Genomic DNA, 21,363 nt, shown 5'->3' on the forward strand with positions numbered 1-21,363 from the left:
CTTATCTGACGTACTATAGACAATAATAGTCAAATACCAGATTCTGCCGAATATTCTGTGAAGTAAAGCGGATACACGGAATAAAATCCTTCCAATACTTGGTATGGACGCTGCCATTTTGCCTTTCACAACTGAGGGTTGAAAGGTTACAGGTGAAAGGGCAATTAGCACATTTATTTTTGTGCATGGTCAAAGACTTTGAAATTTGGACTCCAATTCATTTATTTTATGAATTTTAGTTAATTATTCATTTAATCATTTTAAATTAAACGGCAAGGTGTTGATAGTGTCCGAGGGTGTGGCAGGCAGCATGCTCGAGTGCATCGCAGCCATTTTGTAAAAATATTACATTCGAATTTATACCCAAATGTGATATTGTAACTTAATACAAGCACCATATTTTGTGAGTTAGCACTGGTACTCATTACAATTTGTTTAGATAAGCAACAATAGACTTGGGATGTGAGGTAAATTGAAAAAGGAATGTACAAAACGTGCAGCGCCATCTTTCTATCCTTGAAGGCACATATAGAAAACACTGATGAAGGTCGTTCTACAACAGCGCGTCACCAAAACTCCATTTTGTTACCATGAAAAACCCAGAAAGTGCATGCGCGAAAACGCGTATGACGTCAAAAACGTCACAGGGTATAAATACCAAGCCCCTCCCCTTCCAGTTTATTCCTGGATTTGTTCTGAGGTGAGTAACGTCGAAAGAAATACTGCTAGTTTTGGAACAAAAACGACTGCGCAATTATTTATTTTAATCATAATCCATCAAAGCTATTTTAAGATTAAGGTGTGTATGAACACACGAAGAAAACAAGTGAATGTATCTTAAATGTATTTTTCGTTTTGTTTGTTCTTTTTTTTCCTTCAGGTATTTTGTCTGAAGAGTGGCTGTCGAGGACTTTGAACATTTATTCAAAAAAAACATTTTTTTTTCTTCAAGTAATGGACATTTGATTACTATTTTTGCCTCCAGTTTGTTCCAGAAGGAAAAGCTAGTTTTTAGCTGCCACAACCCCGCCCATAAACCAGTTTGTTCCAGCCATAGATTGTTAACGTTATAAAAACATGACGGTTAACGATATAAAACTGATGTAACAAGAGATCTGTTGCTGTAAAGCACAATATACAGTAGAAATATAGCTACTCGAGACGCTGAAGTATTTATAGTAAGTGTTTATTTTCAAAGCAATCTGAACCTAAATTCACGAAATTACTCATTGTTTAGTCGTAGATTTAGGATAATGTCAAGTGTGCTAGTTTGTCTCCGTACGTGGTCAGCTAGCTTTTTGCAATTCAAATGCAGCGAACGCTAACGATAGTTTATGAGCTCACACAGGAAAGTGCAGAGTGGAAACGCTCAGTTTCTTTGTGTGTGAGACTGATACAAATAAACTAACACATGTTTTAAGTTAATCATAAGCAATCTACTCATAAAGATTGCCGTAGGAAATATTTTTTGCTTATGAATCTGGATGTTTTTTTTGTCTACTAAATAGGGGAGAGATCCTTGGAATTTACACCAACCGCAATCTATACATAAAGATTGCTTAGATTGAAGATTACGGACTTCACTGGAAAAATCATCCATTTGGTAGTTTGCGATACTTGACGTTGTATCGTCGATATAGTTAGAGCAGGAAATACATTCCCCAGGTGTACGATATGTATACGGCAATTCCCCAGGTGTACGATATGTATACGGCAATCTGAGGATAAAGATTGCCTTATTGAAATGCGCAAGGGAGGGAAATGTCCATTCGAAATATTACAAAAGGCAGACCGGTGTTGTCGGAATTACATCAAAATGGCGGGCTTGTTGTCGTTTTGTCCTTCCAGAACATGCAGCAATAATGGCTACTGTGTTTATATGGAGCGACAGTCATGTGTTGGCTTCCCAGAATAGCGGAACGACTTTCTTCTCGCGGTGTCCTTATCGCATGTGTAGCCGTTACAGCTAGATACCTTCTCGTTGTTTTTTGTTAATTGTAAATGATTCTCCGGCCGTGCAAATGTGATAGTATGCTAGCTGTGTTGTGGCCGGGTTAGCTGGCATACATTGTTCTTTATGTTCTCGAGGCTGTTGCAGCCACGAAGCAGTTAACAAAAGAGGGCAGGGCCTAGATATATTTTCGGTGTATCACGGGTTAGTTTTTCCCGAACTACCCTAGCCTGAACTCGGTCATTGAGTGGGATCTTTATTCTAGTGGTATGGTAGGGCGTGCATTGCAATGACATGCCATTTGTCATAAAGGACTCCCGGTTGCGTGATATTTAATTATTTAACCATCATTAACATGGTGCGTTTGTAAGGCATATACAGTTTCAGTAATTTGATTATCTACATGCTTTCCCTCAATTATTTTCTATTTGTGACTAGTAATTTATTTTTGGAATATCTGCTTGGTGTAGGCTACAAACAGCAGTAACATTAGCCCCATAGGACAAAAGTGTTTTTTATTTTATATAATGATTGTTGACCAGTGTTAAAACTAATATGTCAACAAAAAATTGCTTGCTATTGGCAGGGTTTTGAGCAAGTGTGACAAGTATTTGTTACATTGTAGCTAAATAATAACATGTGATACCCTTTTCAACTGCATTGCTATATATTTGAGTAAATACAGCAAAGCAATTGTGTGTGTGTGTGTATGAATATTAATTTACTTGACTTTCCCCCCCATTGAATTATTCTTTACTAGGCTGTCTTATCAATAACTTCATTCTATTGACTGTGTGTAACAGTTGTGACATTTTCAGGAGTTGTGTGTTATGTCCCGTGTTGTGGAGTTCTGAGACTATATAAAACTTCTACTACAACAGTTAAACGGGTAAGACCAAACTGATTTCCTCACATGACATTTCAAAATGAAATACTATCCAAGCAATACTTGGTTACAGTAATTCAAAGTATATGATAATGAACATAGTCATAACCATATTATAATGACTTTTAAAATATTAACATGATAAGGGTTCAGTTATGCACTGAACAATGAGAAAAATGCATGCAGAAGTCCCACCCCTACTGTTAGTGTTATGATTTACGCATAGATTGGGTTTGAGCAAGGCTAAGCAAAAATTCTAATTATATTTTACTGCAATGGTTTAATAGGTTAGTGGAGATTTGACTTAGTTTTATACGTAAAGGTTCCAGCCGTAGTCGCTGGATCCTCAACTGAGGTCGGTCTACTAGTGTTCTCTCTATGGCACAGTAATATGACGTCAGTATTTTCCGTTAACTATTGTTCTTGTTTTAACCACCCACTTGTACTTGAGCCAATCTCCTGCTCAGCTTAAGTATACATTTCAAATATATTCATAGCCAAATTAAATTACTTTCGTTTGGTGAATGACTTTTTAAAAAATATATATATATTTTGTATAAATTCGCTTTGATACATGTATTCATTCATTAGTACTTTGAAATTTGTGGATTTCTTTTGTCTACATTTGCATGGAGGTGTAGTGCTTGTACATTTGATACAATTTGTAATTCCTTGTACTAAGCTATAGGTGGCAGTAAATGCTAAAACGTTCATCCACTGCTCCATGGGGGGAGATCATTGAACCAAGGGGATTGTCCTTGATAATGCTTCAGATTAAATATTCCCTTTATTTTAATGTTAATCATAGGCAATTAACATACTGGCTCCACAATGGTCCTATACACTTTGAGGGATGTATGTGTGAGGTCAACCACTTACAAAACCAATACTTACAATATCAATTCAAATAACTTCAATATTGCTTTCAAAATAATGATTTATACTTACAAACACACACACAAATAGTTAAATATGTTCCTTAGATAACTGAAATTAATAGTACTATGCATTTGTCTTAGAATAGGCTTCTTCTGTGCTCTGTTCAACCAACTATTCCTTGGAGTTCCTGTGCTACCTGAGACTACTGGTAATATGACTGCACCCTTCTCTATCAGTGAAGGAGCTGGTCAGTCATTCCAACCACCAGTTCAGTGCACCGCAAGCCTGAAACTGAATACCTGTAGCCTTTCAGTTTGAGGGCCTTCCTTGTGTGTGTGTGCCTCAGTGTTTAGCTTCCAATATGTGTCTTATTAGTAGAGGGGAAAGCTACTCATGGTATTTTCCACCCACACACACGACGTAGACTAGCATCCTCCTCTGTTACCAGAACAGCATCAGTAAAGTATTCTAGCTTCTACAGCTCTCGTCACCGTTGACATTCAATAGGTTATTTTTCTGAGACTAGAACAGTACAAATGGCAGGTTGACAAGGCTGCTCCTCAGCCCAATGGCTCATTTCCCCATCCACTGTAGGTTTACTGGTTGTTTGCTCATATCCAAGCCTAATCACTCATCTGTTTTTAATTTGCACTTACCATGAACTTGTTTATGTTGTACATATTATGAAGGCAATCATTGGGTGGAAGGTTTTGTTGAAACTTCTTTTGTAATGTTTTAATAATCTGAATAAAGCATAGCTACTTGAATGTATTGCGCCGCCCTTGGGGGAAGTCCACATGAACCTATTCTAAACTACAGCCCAACCTGTCATTTTCTCATCATGTGTTGTGTTGAACTGACTCCTTGCATATTTTCTCTCTCTGTTGAATTACTGACAAAGAAAATGAACTAGCAGCATGACCTATAAGCAGTCTTTGTATTAGGCTCTACCCTGCTGTCTTAGGGGAATCCTCCTGGAGCTACTGGGAGAACAGGGACAGTAGGCTCTGTCAGGCATTACCTCTTCTCCCTCAGCTATGAGAAGAACCCCACAGAACAGGCCAATCCATCCCTCCGGTGAAAATCAAATGCAAATTATTTTTTTTTAAAGATTGACGCAACACGTCAGTTAGTCGTGGTGTTCACTGGTACATAATTTGGAATGCGAAGGCAGCAGCTTGGCTGAGGGGTTAGTTGGGCCTGTCACTGCTCCCCTTTTCCTTGTTTTAACAGATTTCAGTGTGGCTGAAGATCTAGCAATGTGGGTATTTTTGCCGTAGGCCTCGGCCCATTGTGATGTTACTCTCGGCTTTGTAGCTAGAAGGAAACAGTACAAACTGCAGTATGGATTTCAGCCTTGGTCGGTCGTGTGGTAGAGTGAAGTTTGGAGATGTCTTATGGTTTAGTACCTAAGTTGAATTGTCTGTAAGCCGTAACTTTTTGCAGGATTTAGAGATGGACGGATGGTGTCAGTTCCAAGGAGCCCTCCCAAAACAAAGTCAAATCTGACATGCCTGGATGCAGTTTAGTGCAAATATCACTTTAGCGGCACATTGAAAGAGACTATAACAATACCTGTTTAGTAAGCGCCAGAGTTATACGATTTGATTTGACGATATCCTGTATGTTAAGTATGTTTGTCTCTTCCTCTCTGAGCAGAGATGGCGGTGGGCCCAGTGGACCCCAGAGAGGTCCTAAAGGGAGTAGAGAACCTGCTGGGGAAAGATGGAGAGCTCCGCAGCCTGGAGGGAGTCCCCAAAGTTTTCAGGTAATTAACATACTGCCATTTTTTTTACTTTTATGATGTGCTTTTGAACTTGTATAACATTTTCCCAGCTTTTACTGTTTAGTGTTTTTCATTAATTATTTTGAGTTGCCAGTGTAAACCGTAATGGTAGCATTCTTTTGTTCTGACCGTTGGTTTTCTTGGGGTCTTTTCTCCACAGTCTCATGAAGGGCTCTCACAAGATGGTGAGCAGGTGTATGTACCTGAATATCCTACTGCAGACCAAGTCCCATGACATTCTCAACAGGTAAGCTCTACTCCCATTTTATGTCATTTATTGTTTAGTAACTTGTTTAGTAACTTCACTAGGGAGTTTTCTGCCACTGTGCTACTGCTTGTTCTTTGGGGGGTTGGGGGTCTAGGCCGGATTACTGTAAAGCGCTTTGTGAAAATGGGCCATTTAGATTCAATTTGATTGACTCTTCCATCCCTTCATCCAGGTTTATCCGAGTGGGAGGCTACAAGCTGCTGAACGCGTGGCTGACCTACTCCAAATCTAGCAACAACACCCCCCTGTTACAGCTCATCCTGCTGACGCTGCAGAAACTGCCCCTCACTGTAGACCACCTGAAACAGAACAACACTGCCAAGCTGGTCAAGCAGCTCAGCAAGACTGGAGAGACTGAGGGTATGTTTTTAAACAACTTTAATTTCCCTTGCGGTCCACCCTCTTCAATACACTGAGCTGACTAAATAGACCTCTGTGAGGAAATAGTTTAGCATTTTATTTGTAACTCACTTTCTCACAAACCCAAATTCAAGATGATACAGTTCCTAGTGGTGGTATCTGTGCAGTAGATGTAAATTGTTTTATGACAGTGTGAGGTTGATGTGCAACTAATGTTGTCTCTCTGTCTCTCAGAGCTGAGGAAGCTGTCTGCTGGGCTGGTGGATGGCTGGATGGCCACTATCCGTTCCCAGAGTGTCTCCGCCACCTCTCCTGCAGGTAACTACTACTGTCCTATCCCTCGTTCCCTCATTTTTACTTTCTTCCTCTCTTTAACTCTCCGCTCCCCTGTAATCTCTTAGTTTACATAACATCCTGTCTCTTTCTCTCTCAGATAAGAAGCGGAAGAAGGAGGAGGGGAAAGTGCCAGTCCGAGAGGTGAAGGCGGCTGATGGAGGGAAGGCAGCGGAGGAGGAGAGGAAGAGGGAGAAGCCCAAAGCTCACGCTCCCAGCCATGCTAAGATCCGCTCCATAGGTACACTACGCTGCCATCTTGTCAAACTACACGCACACTCTGTCCACAGTTTATCACAAAAAAGTTTAATTTTCAAAATATGATTCTGTGTATAAGGTTGTCCTTCGATAGAAGACAGGCAACAGCAATATGCAAATGAAGAAGTAATTGTGTTTCTGGCTGTAGGGATGAAGCTCCTGCTGTTGCAAAAGTGCTGGATGTAGGACTATATAATATCCTGATCTGACCCTGTCCTGTTTGTTGTCTTCCAGGCCTGGAGATGGATGCTCCCACCCCTGTCCCAGTCAAGAAGCCCCCCGTGGCCCTCCAGCTGGGAGACAAGTACAACATCAAACCAGCCCAAGTCCTCAAGAGACCCAGGTAACCTACACTTCAGACAGTAATAACAGCTTTGTTCATATTGTGTATATTCATCGTCCTTCTGCGTTTTACCAGGCAATAACAGGATAAATATTGCCTAACCACAGCATAAAACACTGCTCAGTGCTTCCCCCTAGGTGGTTAATGAGAGTATTGACCAAACCTGTCTTTGGCAAATGTATTTGCAATGAATATATTGGAACTATTACTCACTGAACCTCTCCCATGTATCTCTCTCTACCAGTTTGGGTCCTATGGAGTAAAATTTGACATGTTTCTCTTGTCTTTCTCTCTACCAGTTTTGGTCCTCTGGACCCTCCCCCTGTGGAGAAGAAGTATAAACCCCTCAACACCACTCCTAACCACACCAAGGAGATCAAGGTGAAGATCATCCCGGCACAACGTAAGACCTCAACAGAAATCGGTATGTACTTTCTTTTTGACCCCTTCACTGCATGTACAGTAGTAGATTAGACCTAACCCCTCAACGTGGAGTAGATTAGACCTAACCCCTCAACGTGGAGTAGATTAGACCTAACCCCTCAACATGGAGAAGATTAGACCTAACCCCTCAACATGGAGAAGATTAGACCTAACCCTTCAACGTGGAGTAGATTAGACCTAACCCTTCAACATGGAGTAGATTAGACCTAACCCCTCAACATGGAGTAGATTAGACCTAACCCCTCAACATGGAGTAGATTAGACCTAACCCCTCAACATGGAGTAGATTAGACCTAACCCCTCAACATGGAGTAGATTAGACCTAACCCCTCAACGTGGAGTAGATTAGACCTAACCCCTCAACGTGGAGTAGATTAGACCTAACCCCTCAACGTGGAGAATATATCAGGGTTGAGGTCAATTCCTTTTCAATTCAGGGAGTTAAGTGAAATTCCAAGTATCCTAAGTACTTGTCTATGAAAAAATTTGTTTACTTTCTGAGTTGACTGGATTGAAATTGAATTGACCTCCTCAACCCTGGTAGATACCCACACACTGCTGTAAATGTTCCACTACTGGAAGGTCTTCAAGACTGAAACATTGCAGTAAACTAAGAGTATACAAACAGTTTCAGAGCATAAGCAAACATTTGTTTCTTTCACATGACATGTTTTGTACCCTACCCCTGAGAAAATAGCGTGATGTGTGTAGTACACACTTTGAAACCCATCTCCCCCTCTACGAAACCTGCAGTATTTTGACTGTTAGTGACATCACTAAGGTACCCTCCTCTCTCTGCAGCCCTTGAGGGTACAGGCTTCCTGGATGCCCTAAACTCCGCCCCTGTTTCTCTCATCAAGATCAAGAAGAAGAAAGGAAGGGAAGGGAGAGACCCCAAAGCTGTCTCTCCCACATCAAACAAGGTAAACACATAACTTCCTGACCAGACAGCACAGTCTACTCTCTGCTATTCTGACTCTACACCTGAATCTATGGGAAGGCTGTGCAAATGGAATTGAGTATTCACCCATCTCTCTCTCTTTACATCCCTCCTCCTCTCAGCCGTGTCCATTCGAGGGTAAACCTCACTATCCGTCACCTCAGGGCGGCACCAAGCCCTCGTCCCCAGAGACCCAGGTGGCCTCCACCACCCCTCCCCACGAGGTCCCGGTAGACCTGGAGCAACCCGGCACACCCGTGCCCGCCGACGACCCAGAGGCCATGGACACGGGCAGCGAGAAGCCCAGCGCCCTGGCTGAACCCCGTGGCGAAGAGGAGGGTCAGCTGACCAAGAAGGGCAAGAAGAAGAAGAGCGTGCGCTGGGCCGAGGAGGAGCAGCTCACACAGTACTTCTACTTCGACCTGGACGAGACCGAGAGAGGTGAGAGAACAAAAACTAACGGTAACTTCAATTCAATTTCTTCGGTCGGTGTTGTGTGTAATTGCACGTTAAACTGTGGTTGTATAGTCAAACTAGATAGCCAACAGCCCAATAAAGACATGCTCAACACTTTAAATTTAACAGAAAAGTCAAATGTAGTCTTTGTGTAGGGATGTGATTTCCCCCCCCTGCTTTTCTGTAATTTATCTTCAACCCCCCTGCTTTTCTATCTTGTCGTGATCACATCCCTGTTGTGTGCCATGGCTAACCTTCTCATTCTCCACCTTTCTCCTTCCTCCTGTTCCTTCTATCTCCCTCTCCAGTCAACGTCAACAAGGTCAAGGACTTTGGCGAGGCGGCGAAGCGCGAGATGATGATGGACCGCCACACGTTTGAGATGGCAAGGCGCCTGTCCCACGACTCCATGGAGGAGCGCGTCCCCTGGAGCCCCCCGAGGCCCCTGGCCCTCACCGGCCCCCTGGTCAACGCTGGTGCCAATAGCACAGAGAGACTCACACAGAGGGACCGCGAGACGGGCATTCTGCAGGAGATCTTCCTCACCAAGGAGAGGTACGGATTCACACACGCCTTAAAATGATATGGATCTCTATAGCCTAGTGGGTTACCAGGTGCTCAAAGTGAAACTCACCTGTCTCTTCTCCTCAGTGTTCCTGACAGCCCCCATGAACCAGAGCCTGAGGCCTACGAACCCATGCCACCACGCCTCATACCCCTGGACGAGGTGGGATATACCCTTTTCTGTCAATCACTTTGGTGCCGTTTGAAAGATGTGTTCAACTAAAATGAATGCACAACCAAACGTTTTGAACATAAAATAGGAAGCATTACACAAGTGTTATCAGTTTTGACTTTTACTCTAAGAGTTTTGTATCTGAAAAAGTGCTAAAGTCCTGTAATACATAAAGACAACGCTCAATGCTCCAAACATCCTCTGTGTCCAGTGAACTAACTCCCTCTCTTCTCCAGGACTCGACCATGATGGATGACAGCTACATGGAGCCCATGGACACGTCGTCCCAGCCTGGCTCTGGCGTGGGCCCCGGAGGGGTGGAGGGCTCCAAGCTGCCCCCCGTCCTTGCCAACCTCATGGGCAACCTGGGGGCCAACAACCTTTTGAGTAACCTAGGCAACATTGCCCAGGGCACGCCTGGTGCCCCCGCTAACCCCTCCGTTAACGTACAGGAGTTACTCACCTCCATCATGGTAAGCAATATAAAGCATGAACTAATCCTGTTTTTGTAACCCTGCCATTATGTAATCTCATTGAGAAACTTTATGATTGGATGATTTCAAGTATTAATGTGTTTACCGTAACTGTTTTAAAACAGAACTTCTGGAACTCCCGGAAAAGCCCTGTAACCAGTGTATCTGTGATGTTTATTTTAGTCTGTCATGATTTGGCTTAACCTCTCCCTCCCTCTCCTGTAGGGAGCTAGTGGTGGACAGTCTACTGAGGACCTGATCAAGCAGCCAGACTTCTCTGAAAAGATCAAACAGCTGCTGGGCTCTCTACAGCAGACCCAGAACCAGGGCCCCCCCACCGGACCCCCGCCCGGAGGTACACACAAACCTTTACAACACACACATAAGCACACACGGACCCCCTACACAACACACTATCGATCATAGTCTGTTGCTGGAAAAAGGTATGTGTTATATTGTGAATAAAGTGTTACCTGTCTAACAGAACACAGAGGGTGTTCTTTAATGGAAGCCTCTCCAACATAATCCAGGTAGAATCAGGAATTCCCCAGGGCAGCTGTCTAGGCCCCTTTTTTCAATCTTTACTAACGACATGCCAATGGTTTTGAGTAAAGGCAGTGTGTCTGTATGCGGATGACTCAACACTATACACCTCAGCTACTACAGCGACTGAAATGACTGCAACAACGAGCTGTAGTTAGTTTCTGAATGGGTGGCAAGGAATAAGTTAGTTTAAATATTTCTAACTAAAAGCAGTGTATTTAGGACAAATCATTTACTAAACCTCAACTAAATCTTGTAATGAATAATGTGGTAATTGAGCAAGTTGATGAGACAACTGCTTGGAGTAACACTAGATTGTAAACTGTCATGGTCAAAACATATTGATGCAGTAGTAGCTAAGATGGGGAGAAGTCTGTCTATAATAAAGCGCCGCTCTGCCTTCTTAACAACACTATCAACAAGGCAAGTCCTATAGGCCCTAGTTTTGTGTTCAGTCATGTGGTCAGGTGCCACAAATAGGGACTTGCAATTGGCTCAGAACAGGGCAGCACGGCTGGCCCTTGGATGTACACAGAGAGCTAACATTAATAATATGCATGTAAATCTCTCGTGGCTCAAAGTGGAGGAGAGATTGACTTCATCACTATTTGTATTTGTGAGAAGTATTGACATGTTGAATGCACTGAGCTATCTGTTTAAACTACTGGCGCACAGCTCAGACACCCATGCATACCCCACAAGACATGCCACAAGAGGTCTCTTCACAGTCCAGAACAGACTACGGGAGGCCCACAGTACTACATAGTCATGACTATATGAAACTCTATTCCACATCAAGTAACTCATGCCAGCAGTAAAATGAGATGTAAAAACCAGATAAAAAATACACCTTTTGTAACAGCAGGGACTGTGAAGCAACACAAACATAGGCACAGACACATGCATACAAACACACAATAACAAACGGACTATACACACACGTACACATTGATTTTGTGTTGTAGATATGCCTGAGGGTACACACTTAATACGTTGTGAAATCTGTTGTGAATGTACTGTAATGTATAACTGCCTTAATTTTCCTGGACCCCAGGAATAGTAGCTGCTGCCTTATAGGGATCCATAATAGGGATCCATAATAAATACACACCTTCCTCTCTCTAGTTCTAACACAAACCAAGTATTCTTACATTTCCTCCTACTCTTAACTGTATATCATGATATGCGTACTAGAATGGTTGTTAAAGTATGTCTTTCCTCCACAGTGAGCCAAGGCCTGTTGGGCCACGGTCCAGGCATGAACAACATGCCCAACATGGGCATGCCCATGAACGGAGTGGGGTACCCTCCTGCAGGCAAGCCCCTGGGCCCTGGAGGCCCCCACTACAACCATCCTCCGCCCCCACACAACCATGGACCCCCTGGCTTCAACGCCAACCCCCGCATGATGGGGCCCCCGCCACCCCAGGGCCACGGAGGAGACAACAGCAACTACTGGGGGGACGACTCGATGAGGGGGGGGCCACACCGGGGCGGAGGGGGCCACTTCCACCGAGGGGGCCGAGGGAGAGGAGGGGAACAGGTGGGCTTCAGAGGGAGAGGACGAGGGGGGCCTAGAGGAGGACACAACATGGGAGGTGAGTTGACTTAGAAAGGGAATGTTCCTTCTACAAATGTTATTTATTTTAGACATATAGGGCCAGTCTGAAACACCACCCTGTTGCCCATGTAGGACTGCCCCACTGTAGTGCAATAAAAGTAAAGACGAAGTTGATTTCCGTTTGCCATCTTCTAGCCTTGATGCAGTCAGTACAGACGTTTGCCTGGCTAGTTGTGTACTAACTCTGTTCTTTTCTCTCTCCTCTCAGACATGTCCAAGAGGCCAGTGTGTCGCCACTTCATGATGAAAGGAAACTGCCGTTACGAGAGCAACTGTGCTTTCTACCACCCTGGCGTCAACGGTCCTCCCCTGCCCCCCAACCACCCCGCCCACAACCAGTACAATGACCACGGGCCCCAACACGGGCACTAGACCACCGACACACCTCGAACACTAAGACGTGACAATACCCTGATACTACCACTAGGTGGCAGAACTCTGAATTCATGAGCTGCTGATTTAGTTTCACCACTGGAACAGAGAGACAGACAGCCCACCAGGCTAGAAAGACAGTCGAATGTGACCATCAATGTGAGAGACAGACAAGGCTGAGTCCTGCAGCCTTAACAGCTGCTCTGGTCTGGTAATCTCAATGTGATTTTTCTGCAGGTCTGTTGAAGAAGCAGTTCCACTACTGTTCTCCTACTGTGTGACTGGGACTTTGATATGAAGGCTCACCAGTAGCAGAGGAAGATACTGAATATACAGGGCAGAATCAGACATTTATCTACTACTTCCTCTCTCCCCACACCAACCCAATATGTCCCCCCAAGAAATTCTCGACTTCCTACGTCCATTTTTGTTTGCCCTGCTCGCTCAAACTCCCTTGATCAGGGACAGAGGACATTGCTTGTACACCAGAATACACAGACTCTCATGCCCTGGCTTTGTAAAAGTATAGGTACTGCTATAGCTGTGAGATGATCATTTAGTATGTTTGTATAAATGTTTTATTGTGATCATTTTTAACACGGTTGCTTCAGGTTGATGAAGATGTACAGTAACCAGACACTATGACCACTATGACTTATGGTTGCGGTCTGTCACTTTCCCATATAGCCTATCAGCCAGCCCTGTCTAATGCACTAGTCTCTACATCTTTGTCTACTACTTCAATCAGCACTGAGCTAAGAGGTCAGCAATGAAGATGGCAAATCAATAGAAACATCTCCAGGACCTCCCCAGTATTGAGTTGTACTTCTTGAAGCTAAATGACACTTCCATCATTCTGCTCTGTAGTTGTGTAGCGTCACTCCTGCCCTGGCTGTGCCTATTGGACCATGTTTCCCTGACAGACAGGATCTTTAGCTAACCGTCAGCTCCAGAATGAGTCTAAGCCCCGCCCTCCCTCCTGAATGACTGAATGTAGCGCTGTGGTCCTGAGTTTTCAAACTGTAGTCAGAAAGACATGGCCAAATTACAATGGTCAGTACACCATTTTAAAACCTATTTACGGCCAAGTGGCATGCAAGAAAGACATGGCACTTTTTCTACCGTAGGATTTCAACAGAAAACAAGACAATGAATGTGAAGTCGACCAAATAATTGTAATATTGTTTGATGTTGTTTGCCAACTTCCCCATAGGCAAGAGCGTTATCAGTTTGGAAGCACTTTAAAAGGAAAGTTGAGGGCCAAATCCAAGTTGTTTTCACCAGGCAGCCTGGCTGACAGGACAGGACCCACCACGCTGCTTGTTCTACTACTATCTAGCTCCTGCTCTAGAAAGGCCTGCTTCAAACAGTTACCCTCAAGATCAAATGAATGAAACAGTATTAAGAGAAAGTTTAACTGAACCATCCATAGATGAATGCCTACGCACTGAACGAACAAACGTGTTGCGTTTTCTGATAGTGAGTACTAGTGGTCTGCCTATCACAGGAGAGGGAACAACAGGAAAAAGTTTTCTGATAGTGAGTACTAGTGGTCTGCCTATCACAGGAGAGGGAACAACAGGAAAAAGCGTTGCTTGGTTTGACTGAGCCTTTTACCTAGAAGAGTACATTATAGTGAATGAAGTTCTGGTCTAATGGAAGCCTCTGTGATTTTTATATTTCAACAACTGTATAACCTGTACCACCAGGAGTATATATCTCTTCCATGTGACAAAAAGGATGGTTGGATGCCATGTGGCAGACACACAGTCCCCTTTTATATAAGTGCTTCTTCACACACAGGCCTGTATTAGCTTGTATGGGCTTCAGTGTTCGGTCAGTGTTAAATGTCCAACAGGGTAAAACTAAGGAATCATTCTCTGGGTCAACTAATTCAAAGTGTTTTCTGTGAAAACCGTGGCCTTCATGTCTCTTGTGGGACTATAATTATGTCAAATTTTGTTTTGGGTTGGATTTATTGCATTTTTATTTTGATATGATACTGATGAGTTGGATCTCTCCAATTAGGTCCACATTTTTGTTAAATTCTTGTATCCATTTATTTTGTACATGTATTAATAAATGCCCTAAAATGAATGTATCCGCGTTGTCCCTGTGCTGCTGTACTGTTTGTTGCTACTTGGCTATGTGCCAAACTTTTAATAACCGTTTAATCAAGAATCTGCAATTAACAAATCTACCACTGGCTTGGTTTTGTTCTCGCTCTAAGTTTTTTTTTTTATTCAACTTTCTAACCCCGGACAGTTTCTGGGCGTGGTTCTACAGGTCCTTCACCAGCAGAAAAAGCTAAGTAGTGAAATTAACGCAATGCCATCTAATTACAGTCGCTGTACTCATAATATGCAGGAAAACTCTCGCCTTATGGGTGAGGGTAAACCGAGTTGCAAGCCCAATTTCAGACGCAATCGTTAGTAAAGGATGTGCCCCCCGGCAGCCGGACAATTTTCTCAAGGCTTCTGGAGAGAAAAATGCTGTCGGCATGCTCAACCGGTGTCACTCATTCTGCAGACAAACTTTCAACTGGTTCTCCCCATTTAAGCTACGAGTTCAGCAGTCGAGCCTTCTCATGTCTCCTACGGGGTCTGAGCTGCCAAACCTCCCACCATTAGCTCAGACAAATTGAAAACCCTAGTCATTGGCGACTCCATTACCCGCAGTATTAGACTTAAAAATAATCATCCTGCGATCGTGCACCATTTACCAGGGGGCAGGGCTACCGACGTTAAGGCTAGTCTGAAGATGGTGCTGGCTGAGGCTAAAACTGGTGAGTACAGGGATATTGTTATCCATGTGGGCACCAACGATGTTAGATGAAACAGAGCTCAGAAGCGCAACATAGCTACAGCGTGTAAATTAGCTAGAAATATGTCGGTATCGAGTAATTGTCTCTGGCCCACTGCCAGTTAGGGGAGTGATGAGCTCACAACTCAATCGCTGGTTGATCATTTTTCTGCCCCTCCCAAAATATATAATTGGCCGGCTTTCTGGGACTCGCCCACAAACAGGACCAAGCCTGGCCTGCTGACGAGTGACGGACTCCATCCTAGCTTGAGGGGTGCTCTCATTTTATCTATCAACATAGACAGGGCTCTAACTCCTTTAGCTCCACAATGAAATAGGGTGCAGGCCAGGCGGCAGGCTGTCTGCTGCTAGCACAATCAGTGTAGTCAGCTTAGTTTCCCCCATTGAGACAGTGTCTGTGCCTCGATCTAAGTCGTGAAAATATAAACATGATAGTGTTTGCTTTAGCAATCTCACTGAAAATAATTTCTGAAAGATACTGTGATAATGCCTCAATTCAAAATAGGACTACTTCATGTTAGATCCCTCTTCCAAGGCAGTCATAGTCAATTAACTAATCACTGATCATAACCTTGATGTGATTGGCCTGACTGAAACAAGGCTTAAGCCTAATGAATTTACTAAATTAAATGAGGCCTCTCCTCCAGTGACCCTATCTCCATCTGCATCCCGCAATAGCAGAAGAGATTCTAAAAATGTTTTGCTGCAAATTTAAATGTGTATATATAAAAATATATATGTTTTAATTATTTTGAGTTTCTAGTCATGAAGTCTATGCAGCCTACCCAAGCACTTTTATAGCTACTGTTTACAGGCCTCCTGGGCCGTGTACAGCGTTCCCTGAATTTCTATCGGACCTTGTAGTCATGGCAGATAATATTATAATTTTTTGGTGACTATCCACATGGAGAAGGTCACAGACCCACTCCAAAAGGCTTTCTGAGCCATCATTGACTCAGTGGGTTTTGTCCAACATGTCTCCAGACCTATGCATTGCCACAGTCATACTCTGGATCTGGTTCTATCCCGTGGAATAAAAACTGTGGATCTAAATGTTTTTCCTCACAATCCTGGACTATTGGAACATCATTTTATTACGTTTGCAATCACAACAAGTAATCTGCTCAGACCTCAACCAAGGATTATCAAAAGCCGCGTTATAAATTCTCAGACAACCCAAAGTTTCCTAGATGCCCTTCCAGACTCCCTCCACCTACCCAAGGACGTTGGAGTACAGAAATCTGTACTGAGGATCTAAATTGAACCTTGCGTAATACCCCAGATCCAGTCGCACCTCTAAAAACCAAAACATTTGTCACAAGAAATTATCTCCCTACCTAGCTCCCTACCCGAGCCCTGAAGCAAGCTTCCAGAACATTGGAATGGAAATGGCGCTCCACCAAACTGGAAGTCTTCCGACTAGCTTGGAAAGACAGTACCTTGCAATATCGAAGAGCCCTCACTGCTGCTCGATCAGCCTACTTTCCTAACCTGATTGAGGAGAATAAAAACAATCCAACATTTATTTTTGATACTGTCGCAAAGTTAACTAAAAAGCAGCATTCCCCAAGAGAAGATGGCCTTCACTTCAGCAGTGATGAAGTCATGAACTTCTTTGATGAAAATATCCTGATCATTACAAAGCAAATTACAGACTCCTCTTTGAATCTGCATATTTCTCCAAAACTCAGTTGTCCTGAGTCTGCACAGAACTGCCAGGACCTAAAATCAATGGAGACACTCATGTTTTTTAATCCTGTATCTCTCAAAACATTCACGAAAATAGTCATGGCCTTTATACCTTCCAGATGCCTGCTTGATAGACCCTATTCCAACTAAACTACTGAAAGAGCTACTTCCTGTGTTTGGCCGTCCTATGTCGAACATAAAAATGGCTCCCTATCCTCCAGATGTGTACCAAACTCACTAAAAGTGGCAGTAATAAAGCCTCTCCTGAAAAAGCCAAACCTTGACCCAGAAAATGTGTCAAATCTCCCATTCCTCTCAATAAAAATGTTAAAAGCTGTTGCGCAGCAACTCACTGCCTTCCTGAAGACAAATGATGTATACGAAACGCTCCTGTCTGGTTTTAGAGCCCATCATAGTACTGAGACTGCACTCGTGAAGGTGGTAATTACTTTTTAATGACGTCAGACCAAGGCTCTGCATCTTTCGTCGTGCTCCTAGACCTTAGTGCCGCCTTTGACACCATCGATCACCACATTCTTTTGGAGAGATTGTAAACCCTAATTGGTTTACACGGACAAGTTCTTGCCTGGTTTAGATCTTATCTGTAAGAAAGATATCAGTTCGTCTCTGTGGATGGTTTGTCCTCTGACAAATAAATTGTACTTTTCGGTGTTCCTCAAGGTTAGGACCACTATTGTTTTCACTATATATTCTACCTCTTGGTGATGTCATTCAGAAACACAATGTCAACATTCAATGTTATGCGAACAACACACAGCTGTACATTTCGATGAAACATGGTGAAGCCCCAACATTGCCTACTCTGGAAGACTGTGTTTCAGACATAAGGAAGTGGATGGTGGCAAACTGTTTGCTTTCAAACACGGACAAAACAGAGATGCTAGTTCTAGGTCTCAAGAAAAAAAGAGATCTGCTGTGTTGCACCCTGATCTGTTTCACCTGTCTTTGTGATTGTCTCCACCACCCTCCAGGTGTCACCCATCTTCCCCATTATCCCCTGTGTATTTATATATGTGTTCTCTGTTTGTCTGTTGCCAGTTCATCTTGTTTGTCAAGTCAACCAGCGGTTTTGTTTCTCAGCTCCTGCTTTTCCCAGTCTCTCTTTTTCTCGCCCCCCTGGTTTTGACCCTTGCCTGTCCTGACTCTGAGACCGCCTGCCTGACGACTCTGTCTGACCCTGAGCCTGCCTGCCAACCTGTACCTTTGCCCCACCTCTGGATTCTTGACCTCTGCCTACCCTGAGCCTGCCTGCCGTCCGGTACTGTTGCCCCACCTCTGGTTTACTGATCCCTGTCTGCCTTGACCTGTCTATTCCCTGTCCCGGTTGGATTATTAAACCATTGTTAATTCGACGTTGTCTGCATCTGGGTCTTACCTTCATACCTGATAGCTGTTTGCTCTGACAATTAATCATATTGGTTGTACAGTCGTCTCAAATAAAACTGTGAAGGACTTTGGCATCCCTTTGGACCGTGATCTCTCTTTTGACGAACATATCAATAATATTTCAAGGGCAGCTTTTTTCCGTCTTTGTAACATTGCAAAAATCTGAAACATTTTGTCCAAAAATGATGCAGAAAAGCTAATCCATGCTTTTGTCACTTCTAGATTAGACTACTGCAATGTTCTACTCTCCAGCTACCCTGTTAAACCACTAAATAAACTTCAGTTAGTGCGACGGTGCGAAGGTGAAAGGCAAGGCACTGGAGTGACGAACTGCCCTTGCTGTCTCTGCCTGGCCGACTCCCCTCTCTCCACTGCGATTCTCATATTAGTCTGACCCTAATATGGGGGCTGAGTCACTGGCTTATTAGTGCTCTTCCATGCCGCCCCAAGGAGGGGTGGGTCACGTCGTGCCAGGCTTTTTTCGCTATACTCGACTTGAGTGGGTTGAGTCACTGACGTGATCTTCTGTCCGGTTTTGAGCCCCCTCGGGCTTGTGCGGTGGAGGAGATCTTTGTGGGCTATACTCAACCTTGTCTCAGGTATCCCTCTAGTGGGGCTGTGATTTGGCAAAGTGGGTGGGGTTATATCCTGCCTGGTTGGCCCTGTCCGGGCGTATCGTCAGATGGGGCCACAGTGCCCCCCCCCCCTACGTCTCAGCCTCCAGCATATATGCTGCAATAGTCTATGTGCCTGGGGGCTAGGGTCAGTCTGTCCTATCTGGTGAAATTCTCCTGTCCTATCTGGTGTCCTGTGTGAACTTAAGAATGCTCCCTCTAATTCTCCCATCTCTCTCTCCTCTCTCCTCTCTCTCTCTCAGGACCTGAGCCCTTGGACCATGCCTCAGGACTACCTGGCCTGACGACTCCTGGTTGTTCCCAGTCCACCTGGTCGTGCTGCCGATCCAGTTTCTACTGTTTTACCTGAGGCTATGGAACCCTAACCTGTTCAACGGACGTGCTACCTTGTCCCGGATCTGCTGTTTTCGACTCTCTCTCTACTGCACCTGCTGTCTCAACCTCTTATTGCTTGGCTATGAAAAGCCAACTGACAATTACTCCTGAGGTGCTGGCCTGTTGTACCCTCTACAACCACTGTGATTATTATTTGACCCTGCTGGTCATCTATGAACGTTTGAACATCTTGAAGAACGATCTGGCCTTAATGGCCATGTACTCTTATAATCTCCACCAAGCACTGCCAGAAGAGGACTGGGCACCCCTCAGAGCCTGATTCCTCTCTAGGTTTCTTCCTAGGTTCTAGGGAGTTTTTCTTAGCCACCATGCTTCTACATCTACAGTGCTTGCTGTTTGGGGTTTTAAGATGGGTTTCTGTATAAGCACTTTGTGGTGACATTTGCTGATGTAAAAAGGGCTTTATAAATACATTTGATTTGGGGTGTGAAAATGAGATGTAATCCATTAACAGTTTTGTTTCAAGTTCTTATCTAACAGATGTTTCATTATATGAATGAATTCTTACCTCAGTTTCTTTGAAAATAACTGCCATTATTTAAACTTGTTTATTTGGAATATCAATGAAGAAGGTTTCATATAATCAGAAGACCCCAAGAAAGGTACATACAAAAGTTTCAGGGGATCTTTAAACAATCTCAAGCGTCATCATGCACATCACACAACCTAATCCAAGCTCCTACGTCCTATTACCGTAGTAGAGCCTGGTAGAGTGTATGGTAGATCCGTGTTCTCAGGGCAAGGCTAATGACAGGTGGCCCAGGTGGCAGACGATGCAATGTGTGACCAGGAGTGGCTTTAACCCTGCCCTACACTGCAAATATTGACCCGGGGACAACCCACGTCAGGAACAGAGAGAAGGGAGGATAGTCAGTGCCGTAGGAGCTAAGGACACCTCAGCATTCTGAGAGAGAGCAAGAAAGAAAGAAGCAAATAGGATTACCAAGCCTTAGTTAGGATCACCTCAGCATTCTGAGAGCGGGAAGGATCAAGTAAGAAAGAGAGAATGCTAAGGACAGCACAGCATTCCACTGCTCCAACATCCACACTAGAATTCATGGCAGCCTGATTTCCGGTCCAATGTGATATACTACGTAGCCCTATCCTTTTGCATTTCACATAGGTTAAGTAGCAAACACTCCACACCAACTCATATTACATCAGAATCCCATCAATCCAGATGTGCATCTTGTTGTAAACAGCATCATTCAAACATGGATTTATGGCACAGTGGAATAAAAAAAAGAGTGCAGACATCATTCAGAATGGGATTGGGATGTAATATGCATTGGTGTGGTGTGTTTTAGAGTGTTTCCTAATATGCTTTAGACACATTTCATATTGCATTATAGTCAACGGCAGGTGATGACTCAGCAAAATGTGACAACCAATTATCTCAGTAATGAAACAAAATATATTTTTTTTAACTTAAAAGTAAACTAAAAAACTAAAAGCACAAAAAGAGTGAAAATAAGGCCACAAAAAAATGGGTTAACTTCCCCTTCAATCTGTTAAATCTTTTTGTTTACTTTATGAAAGGTAATTTATTACTATTTCAAATGTTAAAAAAAATATTTTATCTTTAACTCTGCGTTGTTGGAAAAAGACCTGTATGTAAGCATTTCACTGTAGTTTATTTGATTTTATTGAGAATGATGTCAATCTTACGGATCTGACCTGATCCATGAACTGACTAATAGCCCCGATATCAAATCAGATTGCTAGATTTAATGCTGACCTGTCCTTGGATCTATGCCAACTATT

General features: G+C 43.5%; 1 protein-coding gene across 3 annotated transcripts; it reads left to right on the forward strand.

The window, feature by feature from the left end:
* Positions 1 to 686: 686 nt before the first annotated feature.
* Positions 687 to 14,750, forward strand: LOC120026716 (serine/threonine-protein phosphatase 1 regulatory subunit 10-like). 3 transcript variants are annotated; one of them, XM_038971424.1, is made up of 17 exons: positions 687 to 700; positions 881 to 2,840; positions 5,376 to 5,484; positions 5,663 to 5,749; positions 5,943 to 6,130; positions 6,365 to 6,448; positions 6,564 to 6,704; positions 6,956 to 7,064; positions 7,364 to 7,488; positions 8,310 to 8,431; positions 8,571 to 8,889; positions 9,213 to 9,459; positions 9,556 to 9,631; positions 9,877 to 10,113; positions 10,339 to 10,468; positions 11,883 to 12,254; positions 12,486 to 14,750. In XM_038971424.1, exons 3-17 carry the CDS (start codon positions 5,378 to 5,380, stop codon positions 12,647 to 12,649), a joined length of 2,508 nt encoding a protein of 835 aa, XP_038827352.1. In that variant the 5' UTR covers positions 687 to 700; positions 881 to 2,840; positions 5,376 to 5,377; the 3' UTR covers positions 12,650 to 14,750. The 3 variants fall into 3 exon arrangements, with proteins under 3 accessions (XP_038827352.1, XP_038827354.1, XP_038827353.1); XM_038971426.1 differs by lacking the exon at positions 687 to 700 and having other exon boundaries at positions 708 to 2,309; positions 2,770 to 2,840; XM_038971425.1 differs by lacking the exon at positions 687 to 700 and having other exon boundaries at positions 708 to 1,178.
* The last annotated feature ends 6,613 nt before the right edge of the window (positions 14,751 to 21,363 follow it).

Source organism: Salvelinus namaycush, chromosome 32, assembly GCF_016432855.1.
Source record: "Salvelinus namaycush isolate Seneca chromosome 32, SaNama_1.0, whole genome shotgun sequence".
Lineage (NCBI taxonomy): Eukaryota > Metazoa > Chordata > Actinopteri > Salmoniformes > Salmonidae > Salvelinus > Salvelinus namaycush.